This window comes from Primulina tabacum, chromosome 6, assembly GCF_025594145.1.
Source record: "Primulina tabacum isolate GXHZ01 chromosome 6, ASM2559414v2, whole genome shotgun sequence".
Taxonomy (NCBI): Eukaryota; Viridiplantae; Streptophyta; class Magnoliopsida; order Lamiales; family Gesneriaceae; genus Primulina; species Primulina tabacum.
The window spans coordinates 41,259,962-41,271,070 of NC_134555.1; the positions used below are offsets into that span (position 1 = coordinate 41,259,962).

At 35.8% G+C, this 11,109-nt stretch overlaps 2 protein-coding genes across 3 annotated transcripts; one reads left to right on the plus strand and one right to left on the minus strand.

The window, feature by feature from the left end:
• Positions 1-3,979: 3,979 nt before the first annotated feature.
• On the plus strand, positions 3,980-7,211 carry LOC142549601 (zinc finger protein ENHYDROUS-like). 2 transcript variants are annotated; one of them, XM_075658641.1, is made up of 5 exons: positions 3,980-4,789; positions 4,903-5,299; positions 5,398-5,678; positions 6,103-6,906; positions 7,060-7,211. In XM_075658641.1, exons 1-4 carry the CDS (start codon positions 4,690-4,692, stop codon positions 6,885-6,887), a joined length of 1,563 nt encoding a protein of 520 aa, XP_075514756.1. In that variant the 5' UTR covers positions 3,980-4,689; the 3' UTR covers positions 6,888-6,906; positions 7,060-7,211. The 2 variants fall into 2 exon arrangements, with proteins under 2 accessions (XP_075514756.1, XP_075514755.1); XM_075658640.1 differs by having other exon boundaries at positions 6,103-7,211.
• A 497-nt stretch (positions 7,212-7,708) lies between these two features.
• On the minus strand, positions 7,709-10,901 carry LOC142549602 (vicilin-like seed storage protein At4g36700). Its single transcript, XM_075658642.1, is given in 6 exon segments — positions 7,709-7,998; positions 8,000-8,518; positions 8,768-9,088; positions 9,178-9,258; positions 9,375-9,559; positions 10,548-10,901. Coding segments are annotated over 6 exon segments (1,548 nt in total). The 5' UTR covers positions 10,885-10,901; the 3' UTR covers positions 7,709-7,893.
• Between the last annotated feature and the right edge of the window lie 208 nt (positions 10,902-11,109).

Below are 11,109 nucleotides of genomic sequence, written 5' to 3' on the forward strand. Positions count from 1 at the left end.
TCTTCTGCACGCTTGTTATCATCAATCATTGATTAATTCATAAATTTAAAAAAATATGTTCTAAATGCTTTAATATCCACTCCAGTAAAGTTCAAGACTTATTTATATTGTTGACATTATTTATTCCCAGCAAGAACATGGTTTGACATATCCTATTGAAAGGAAAAAAAGTAGGACAAAATTCAACTATTAGTTAAACAATTGCATTCCGAGTCATTTCAAGCATAATGAATAGTTGATAAATAAGCATCTCTCTCGTTTTTTAACGGCTTGTTAGTCTACAAAAGCCAAATACGTGAAGTCCAAATTCGACATCAAATAAATTTTTAGAATGATGATGATCATTGGATCTATCCTATGGATATAATACCTTGGTTGGATTTATATTAAAATGTATAAATAAAAATTTTAAAGCTTAAACTCTTATTGTGACATAAATATGATTTCAAATTCATGTCAATATTTTTTTATTCGTAAAAAAGTTAATGAAGCCAAACGGTCTACTAGATATAAGTCAAATGTTGTTTTTTTTTTTTCCTGAAACATAAAATTCTAATAATTGATAACACTATTTCTGTGTTAAGATGCTAGACAGCAAATTGAAATGTATGAAAAATTGAAAGCTGGATTGGAGTATGAGCATTGAGAAGTGGTCCATCTATGTGTTAAAAATTTTGAAGAAAAGTTCAACAATTTATGGAGCACAACATTGGACTTTTTGAATCAGCCAAGTCTAGAAAGGCTCCATTATTTAAGATGAGAAGTCAAGTTAGGATTAGGACATTGCAGGACAACATAGAAATAACCAAAGATGACGAGGAACCGCAACTGGACTAACCTCAAACTTACCAAAAAAAAAAAAATCATGATATGAATATTGTTATTAGAAATCATGTATTGTGATTTGAAATTATACACATACTGTAGAATATTTCTTATATTGATATATGATAAATTAGTAATATTTTGCTGGTAGAGTGATCGAATTATGATATTTGAATTGTCGTATGATTTAAAAGACTGAAACTATATTATTATTTCTGGCTAAAATTTTTGGGTATAACAACAAACATTTGATAGCACTACTGGATTAGAGTCAATGTCGCATGCTCGATTCTTATATGCAGCAAGAAATGCAGTAGTTAGAAAGAGAATTGATGGGAACCAATAGGGATATTAGCGAAATAGTTCTCTAACTTTACCTATTTTGTGTTTTGGCCCTCTAAGAATTCAAATTTATTTTTGTTCTTGTACGTTGGTTGGTTAATTTTTTGGCATTTCGTTTTTATTTTTGCTTGAGTATGGACGTGGCGACAAAAATTACGGATGTTGTATCATGAAATGCTGATACATATGTGAGAAATACCAAATGTAAAAAAAGAACCAACTAACGTGATAAAAATGGTTATCTAAGTTTGCCTATTTTGTATTTGGCAAAAACTTGTGTGAGACGATCTCACGGGTCGTATTTTATGATGCAGATCTCTTATTTGAGTCATCCATGAAAAAATATTACTTTTTATGCTAAGAGTATTACTTTTTATTGTGAATACCGGTAGGATTGACCCGTCTCACAGATAAAGATTCGCGAGACCGTCTTACAAAAGACCTACTCTTTGTATTTTACAAATCTTATAAGTTGCTTATTTTTGGACATTTGGTTTTTTCACAGAGATGTCAGCATTTCTAATCACCTCACTAATTTATTTTAGAAACGTATCTATTTCAATAATATAGAATAGATAGATATCATTGTGTTCGCAAGCCTATTATTATATATGTTATATTATAATAATTAATATAATTAAAATAATAATTTTCTGTGATCTATCATATTATAAATTTATTCAAATTTACCCCCCTCATATTTGATACATATATTTCAATTCATTGACTTAAAAATAACTTTTACTCTCACACCATCAAAATATTTTCTATATTTTTTTTGACTAACTCTGTCAATTATCTTTATATTTCATTATAATGTTTAACTCGTACATATTTTTATTTATTCATTTATCTATCAGTTCAGATATAAAATTTCAAAATAATTATTTGAAAATATTTTTTTCATGATCAAGTTGAATAAAACATTCATTTCATTAAATTGATCCGTAAAACAATATAATAAAATTTTGTGAAATTAAAATACGTTTAAACCTAAAATGTATTATTACCCATTATAACTATTCTTATTGTGATGTGAGTGATGTGACATTAAATTACATGGTGCCATGTGGATCACAAAACAAAGGACATAATATTTAACTCGACGCAAATTGATTTTTAATATTAAATTAAAGATTAAAATTTAATAATAGATTAGACCAAATATATATATATATATATATATATATATTAAAGTTGTCTTAAAAACATGAATAAAATAATCATAGTTGTTTTGACTTTTGAATGCCTCTCACATAAAAACACATGCTTGACAGCTTGCCTGCCATAATCTTTTTTTCCAAGCACTGTTCGTTAGTTGAAATTCAAAAAATACAAATAAATATCTTTACATTATTTAATATTAATATCTACAAAAATTGTCTACGTACAAAGCACATCCTTTTATTAGGCTTTGGTCATGTCGCCACCTTGCAAGATTTTAAAACAATTTTTTTTTTGCATCGAGTTAATAAAAAAAAATTGGCAAAAATACATATTGTTTTAATTTTGTATTTCGTAAGGCGAATATAATCAATTAAAACAGTTGAAACTATATGGTTATAGAAAATTTCAGCATTGTTTTTGTTTTTTTATAGTTATATTTCCAATTTAATCCGCTTGTACGCATAACATAACTATTTTTTTAAACTCTATTCGTTATTCGTTTGATTTAAATGTTTGATAATACAAATATATAATAGTAGGTTTCTTGTGAGACGGTCTCACGATTCTTTATCTGTGAGACACATCAACCCTACCGATATTCATAGCATAAAAAGTAATATTTTTTTTTATTGATGACCTAATAAGATATATGTCTCATAAAATACGACATGTGAGACCGTATCACACAAGTTTTTGTCAAGATTATAATAGATGACTAGTGATGGGACTCCAAACAATTATTATTAATTTTTCAAATTAACCAGATTGTCTGAAGTTGTATGTAATAGTAAATGAAAATAAGTGGAATTTATGCGTTTTTGTCCATACTGTCTTGGACTTTTACCATTTTTTTTTTCTCATTTGCCAGAAAATCCTTTAATCCACTTGGTTCTTTAATAACTTTTGGTCCCTAACGTTACTTGTTCATCAATAATTTAATGGAAAAGAGACGTAAGATGCTCGTGGAAAAACAAATCATTCTGGTTTATCTTTTTTTTACGATGAATTGACAACATACATCAAACATATCAGAAATTCATTTAAAAAAATAATTTTTTAATTAATCGAAACATTTTTGACTCGATACAAAGGAGACAAAAGAAACTCAAAATAAGGGAGTTATGTTTAATTTTTAGGGGGTAAGGTTAGAATAACTCTTTGGACAATATCTACTAAAATTTTTGATAAACAAGACGATACGATCTTTTGCTAAGAAAAAATCTTATAATATTAAAAATATTTAAAATAAAAAATTATTTATGTCAGAAAATTTTGTGAAAAATATTGAAGACTAGAAATTATTAGTATATTTTAATATGAAGATATATTCTGATGTGTTAAATGAACAAGGTTTTAAAAATGAGCAAAAATTTGTGTGAGACGATCTCACATATCATATTTTGTGAAACATATATTTATTTAGGTCGTCTATGAAAAATTAATATTTTTTATCATTAAAAAATATTATTTTTATTGTAAATATCGGTATGATTGATCCGTTTCACGGATAAAGATTCGAAAAACCGCCGGACAACTCCTTGAAAATGTTTCCAAATTAGAACTCAAAATGGTACTCATGAGTTCAAAGTGAAACAGAAATAATAGCTTTGAGTTCAAAGTATATTAAATATATTTCTTTTAATCATGGAAAGAGTGAAGACCCAAAAGGCAAACATCGAAGAGGGAAGACTTTGGCGCACACACACACAGTCATTTACGCACAATACACACTCATCATCCCCCTGCAAATCCTCTCTCTAGCTTTTCCAAGCCACCGGATTCATTATCAATTATTCCACGTAATCTGAAAACCCGCATCAAGAATCGGGTTTCAGATTTGGGTTTTCGGATTCGTTCAATTTTATGCATCGATTGTCCGCTGATTAGAGTGGCCTTGGCTAGATTTCGGCTGCCATATTCTTGAGCTTCTGTAATTTCATCAGTCAATACGCATAAAGTTCTCAAAATTTTCCATTTTTCCCGCAGCCCATTTCGTTGAAGTTTGAAAATTTGGTTGTTTTCCACTTTTTCTCTCTCGTGGGATCGCCGGAGATTTAGTTATCCGGTGACTGTTTTCGTTGCTCGTTTTACTGGTTTTGTTAAGCATTTCTTGATTTCCTAATTTAGGGAGTTGGTTATGAACTGGTTGTTGGCGATTAAATATGGTGGACTGACCAGTAAATATAGCTAAGTTTATGAAGTCGCAGACTTGAGGAAGTAATGGGGAATTTGTTGAAGCTCAATTTTTCTACAGTATAAATTGTTTCTTGAATTTTCTCTTTGTAATAATCGCAGAAGAGTGAAATCTCACCGTTCGATCATTTCATGCGTGCTGAGTAATATAATCCTTACACCATGAATGATTCAACGGTGTCCGTTGACTCCTCTTCGGGAAACCGAACTGCCGCCCCTCCAAAACCAGGTGCTAAGAAGCGGAACCTGCCTGGAATGCCAGGTAAAATAAAGTAAAAATTGTGAATACTTTGTTCTATGTAATAATTTCTGATCGATTAGTTGAAAAGATTCATTTTTTCATAGCGGGTGGTTTTTTGTATGTGTTATTCCTAGACCCTGATGCGGAGGTGATTGCTTTATCCCCAAAGACTTTGTTGGCAACGAACCGATTCGTTTGCGAAATTTGCAGCAAAGGTTTTCAGAGAGACCAGAATTTACAGCTTCATCGGAGGGGTCATAATTTGCCATGGAAGCTTAAGCAAAGGTCGGGTAAAGAAATCAAGAAAAAGGTTTACGTTTGCCCCGAACCGAGCTGCGTCCATCACGACCCCACACGGGCCTTGGGCGATTTGACAGGAATCAAGAAGCATTACTGCAGAAAACATGGGGAGAAGAAGTGGAAATGCGACAAGTGCTCCAAGAAATATGCTGTTCAGTCTGATTGGAAGGCGCATTTGAAGATTTGTGGAACAAGGGAGTATAAATGTGATTGTGGAACTTTGTTTTCGAGGTTCGAGTGTTTCAAGTTTAACCCTTTTTGTGTTTCTTGACTAAATTGATTCATGCTTCTTTTGGGGTTGATTTGTGGTGTGGATGATTGGTATGCAGGAGGGATAGTTTTATTACACACAGGGCCTTTTGTGATGCATTAGCAGAGGAAAGTACAAAGGTGCAGGGGGTGGCTGCGTCTCCATGTGCTGATGAAGATCCCAAAGTTAATGTTCTTGCACCAACAGCACCTCAGCAGCCACAGCCACAGCCGCCGCCGCCGCCACCGCCACCACCACTACCACCACCACCACCACCACCGCCGGCAGCACTACAGGCCCCAGCACAAACACGCGTTTCCACTGATGTAACGGCTTCTGTTTTAACTGTTCAAACACCAGGTACTTTGATCTAGAAATTTAGATTTTGGCGGTTTAAGATTTGGGTTTTGTCCCTTGTGTGGCGGTTCAACCAGAAAATATTTTGTTGTTTATATGTCTGTGATCTTGGAGTTTAGTTGTTTTTTGTCTGTTACTGGTATTTGTTGGTATCTGCATATGATGCTGGACGCATTCTGGTTTAGTATTTGAAAGCTCAAGAACTACAAGTTGATAGAGAAACAATTAATGATTCAACTGAATTTATAATTGAGATTCATCTGAATTATCTTTTTGTTAAAGCAAGGTACATCAAGATCCAAAAGCTAAAAGGGATAACCCATATGGATTTAAAATGGAGACCCCTTTTTGTATATATTATTGTTAAATAAAAGCCTTTCTTTCCCTTGCATCTTTATCATTACAGTTCACATCTTGATTTTAACAGATTTGCTAGAAAGCACTAGCCCAAATCCCACTATCACTCCCATTTTCGAGGAGACGCTGCCCTTGGTCAACTTGACAACAAATTGCAGCAGCGGTGGCAGCAGCGGCTCCAGTAGCAATGGAAGTTCAAGCAGTAAAGTCTTTGCCAGCCTGTTTGCTTCTTCGACATCAACAGCAAGTTTGCAATCTCAAACAACCGGATTTACGGACTTATTCCGAGCAATTTCTCATCCGGACCACGTTCCAGGCATCGCGCAACCTTCATCTTCCGAACCCGTATCACTGTGTCTCGCAATGAATCAAGGTTCATCAATCTTCGGAACGGCAGGGCAAGAGCGGAGGCAGTATGCTCCTGCCCCTCAGCCAGCTATGTCTGCCACAGCATTGCTTCAGAAGGCTGCTCAGATGGGTGCCACTGCATCAAATGCCTCATTATTAAGAGGCCTCGGGATAGTGTCTTCCTCCACACCCCATACTGGTTCACAAGAATGGAGCGGGCAGCTAATCGACCCCGATGGGGCATCATTAACTGCTGGCCTTGGCCTTGGACTGGCCTGTGATGGCAGTTCAGGTTTGAAGGAACTCATGTTGGGTGCTCCATCGGTTTTTGGTCCTAAGCATCCTACACTCGACCTACTCGGGCTAGGAGTGGCCGCAAATGGCGGCTCAAGCGGCGGGCTATCGGTCCTAATGACGTCCATCAACGGCGGGCTTGATGTTACCGGCTCAGCTCCACCGTTTTATGGTGGAGAATATGGTGACGAAGATATCGGAAGAAGGTCATGACTGGCTCCATGCTATAAAGGTTAGATACATTTCTAGCTAATCATCATGTAATATTGATGTGGATTGATTGCATATCTAATATGTATTATTTACTTTATATATTTTTCAACGATTAAAATTTTGAAGTCTTGCGTATAAAATATGCTTATCTTGTCTCACCTACACTTTCTAGATCATACAATAATGCACACTTCTAAGTGAAGACAGGGGGTAGTTGAGGCTCTTTAATGTTGTCTGTTGCCTTGTAATGGAGTTGGAGACCAGGCTTCTATCTGTAATATATTCCCTCATTTAAAATTTCAGATGTGTTTTCTACTTTTCTCATCATTGTTCTTTATATTTACTATTTTGGGACACATTGGTTTTTGCAAAATAAAGTAATCTTACATGGATCCAAACCTATTGTGGATAAATAAATGGCACTTAATTGTATCAATAATAACAAAGAGTTTACTAAAACGAACCAACTTGCAAAATAAAATTGCAAAAAAATCAACATTTTAGGTGACTAGTGAAAATGACAATTAAAATATGAAATAAGTGGAAAAGAATAGAGTGGCAGTGGGTGTAACTGCGAGGGCGGCAATCATTAAAAATAGGTTGCAGTTAAAGGAAAGACGTCACTTAAGCCAAATGTATCGAGCCTTTTACCTTTGAAGGAAGCTTGAGAACTCAGAACTTTTAAATCCTACTGTAATTTGACTAGCCTGATTTTGTAACTAAAAAATGTAATTTTAAATGTCACAATTAATACCTTGGACTTTACCTGAAAAATAATTTTCTGAAGTGGGATTCATGCAAGGCAAGCTGAAACATACATAAACACCAGAATTTCTTGGTCGTTTGGACAAGACACAAGATTTTATAAACCAACTTTACAAGCAGAGAGTTTGCCACAGAAGCCTTATTACAGAGACCAAACACAAGAAATAACAAAATAAACAGAGAAACTCATTCCAACATGATCGGCAAAATCGGAAGATTCATCCCCTCGTCAATCTAATCCTCAAAACTCCCTTTCCCCAGTGATTTTCGGGATCTGACGGTGTTTCACCACCTGGAGCTCCGCCACCTCTGCCGCTGCCGGGCTCTTCTCCCTCTCCTCCTCCTCCTTCCCTTTCCCTTTCTTCTTCTTGTTCTTTCTGCTCTCTTTGTCTTTCTTCTTCATCTTCTCGTTTCCTCCCCTCTTCTTCTTCCTTCTCCTTTTCCCCTTCTCCCATTTTCCAGAATTCTTCCTCGGCACAAGAGGTACATTTCAAGATTACAGACTCATCTTCGGAAGCCACTAACTGGTTGATAGTCTCTTTTGTGCTGTTGAATGATGCTGCAAGAACGTCTTTGTCCAAAACTCGGAGGATGGAAGCTTTTCCTGCCAAAAACTGAGGATGGTTCTTCTTTGTTGAAGTGCTAAATCCGACAAAAACGAATGTATCGTTGTTGAAAGCCATTTGAGCCATCGAATGGAATCTTGGAACGGAAAACACATCACCTTCATCGACCTTAAACCTCATTTTTTGACACTCTGTATCATCTTTAAGGCTCGAACACACCACCCGGATCATCCCTTGCCCATGCAATGCTATAGCAATTTCAGTGGCCATCGGATTCCAATGTGGGCTCATCATCGATCCCTACACATTGGAACAATGCAATATTCGGTCACCCAACAGCTGGAGTTTATACAAGTTGACCCAACAATGATTTACATGCTTTTAGTATTTACCAATAGTTTACATAGTTTATAATCTCAATATTAATTGAATCCTAGTGGTCATATACATACTATTTACATACATAAATATATACTTACATGAAGTACCATAAACAATTATTAATGTTCATGATGTCTCGTGGTTTAATGTTTTAGTATGGAAACTTACTTCCGTCAAGTTCACCATGAATAAACCGAAGTTGGAACCCTTGAGTGCAGACTTCTTCTTCCTAGTTACAGTTGTGCTCCAGCCGTTGCAATTTTCGAAATCTTTCTCCTCTTCCAAGAAATTGAACAACTTTGCACTCTCCTTCCTTTTCTTCTTCTTGTTCGATTCAAATATGTTATAGCTTCTGCCGGAAAGAAGGCTTGTTACGTATCGATCCTCAATATCCCACGAAGTTTTCTCCAAGGCCGATTGCTTATCGGCAGGTACAATTGCTGGTGGTTTTGTTCCACTTAATAGCTCTTCTATCACTTCATCAGAAACCTTCAACACATGCACATTTTAATATAAATTAATCATGCCTATCTCAATGAAATTCTTGGATCTGCGGGAATAAGAATCTAAGTTTCTACCTGGAAAGTTTCCTGCAAAACTCTCTTGTCGAATCCAAGAATCATGTCTCGGATACTAGAATATGGTCCAGTTGCTGGTTCCTGTATAAGTTACATGAGTTAAAAGTATACATTACTTCCCACAAGCCCAAAACTAATATATCATATACTAAGCGAATGATTTTTGTGGAAAGTATAGCACGCCAATAATTTCTTACACGAAGGTCCTCATCTGAATTAGCGAAAATGGCATGGATCCCAAGTTTTTGTGGCTCGGCTTGATCTGTCTCCTTGCTGCTATTCACGAAGAAAACGGATCCTTGTTCCAGTCTGTAGATATCTCCTTGCTTTATATGGGTACCCTTGAGATTATCTTCCTCCGTCCAGCTCAACTGGCCACGTCCTTATTCAAAGGAGGTTAAAAGCAAGTGAAATTACGGCGGCGGCGGACGCAAAAGAGCAGGAGAAAGGTTTCAAACGAGGCGCGCGGCCAAATGCAATCATGGATTTTGACAAAACTTGTTGTGAAATATCAAAATCTTTTCAGGTGAAAGGGTCGTTCCTAGTCCACTTCCCGATCCTGGTCTTTTGTAAGAGACCATTTAGAAAAAACTATTGAGGGTGCATTTTGATTTGAGTGGTTTCAAATACTTTTTTGTCGAAATCCATTTACAATATAATTTCAAATCCATAATGATTAGTACAATTAGAGCATAATTAGTAAGAGGAGATGAATTTGAATTTCTTTTATTTAAGTTATCTAAATATGAAAAACATTTGATATCATGAATACACACTGACCTCATTTAGCAGTTATGCATGCATATGGTAATCTCAACTAGCCATATCAATGAGAAATGGTTATAACAGATCTCTGATACATGCAACCATCAATATTTTTCTATCTCGTAGCCAAATATTCGAGTAGGAATTTGAAATCAATTATAAATATTTGGAAAGGAAATTAAGGGTTAGAACTTAGAATACTCCCATCTTGCACAATTGTTCTCCATGAAGCATTGGATTAATGGTTAATAGTCAAATTATAATTCATAGGCATAGTCTGTTGGTAAAAAAAAGTTGAAAAAATCTCAGCGTGACAATTCCTGCATCATTACCTGTTGTAATTTGATATCCGTGGCAATCAATGATTAATCTATCAGGCAATGTTGCAGGAATTGTTGTAAGAAAATTTTCCAAAAAAAAGTTTGATCAAAGTCAAGTGACCCGAGAAATTCCGAGTACATCCTATATAGATAGCACAGCACGAGACATCAAGAAAAGTTTCGAAAACAAACCTAGCGATTTTCAAACATGCTGTAGGGATGAAGTATGGAAAATATTCAGATTTAAGATGTTAAATAACAGTTATTTTATGTATGAAACTATACCTGAGTGGACATAGAAAACCATATCTGCATGCAGAATAACGGGGAGGAAGAGCGAATTGGGCTCCAAAGTGAAGAACTGAAGAAGATAGGATCCTCCATTGACATCATCCCTAATCCTCACGTCCGATATCTCTCCATACTCCGTCGAAACCAGCGATCTCCGCTCCTCCCTCTTCACCAGAGGCCCTGAGCCCCAGCCACCACCGCCTTCTTCTTTCGAACCTCTGTTATCTGCATGCGCATGCGCATACGCATTACAGATCCCTGAAAATATAGGCGAAACCACAAGAAAGAGCAGCAGGATGCTGCCGGAGAGACTCATGCTTCTCTTGAACATTTGTTGTTTACTGCAATTTCTTGGTTGGGGGAGCGGGTTTAAGAAGTGAAAGCAGCGCTGGTTGGAGGGTACGTGGCGTTTGCATGGACACGTGGGGGATTGGAGAATCAGATCAGAACCGTGGAGATTGACTTGGAGCGGGAAAATTTCGAAGCAGTTTGTCTCTTCTCTTTTGGCAGATTCTGAATATTATTCAGATAGAGATGGGAAGAATGGGCCTCGCTG

Bases quoted from the DNA above. Each gene is read 5' to 3' on its own strand.
- LOC142549601 (XM_075658640.1), top strand. From the start codon at position 4,690: ATGAATGATTCAACGGTGTCCGTTGACTCCTCTTCGGGAAACCGAACT. The intron at 4,790-4,902 runs GTAAAATAAAGT...TGTTATTCCTAG, and splicing joins GAACCTGCCTGGAATGCCAG to ACCCTGATGCGGAGGTGATT. The intron at 5,679-6,102 runs GTACTTTGATCT...TGATTTTAACAG, and splicing joins TTTAACTGTTCAAACACCAG to ATTTGCTAGAAAGCACTAGC.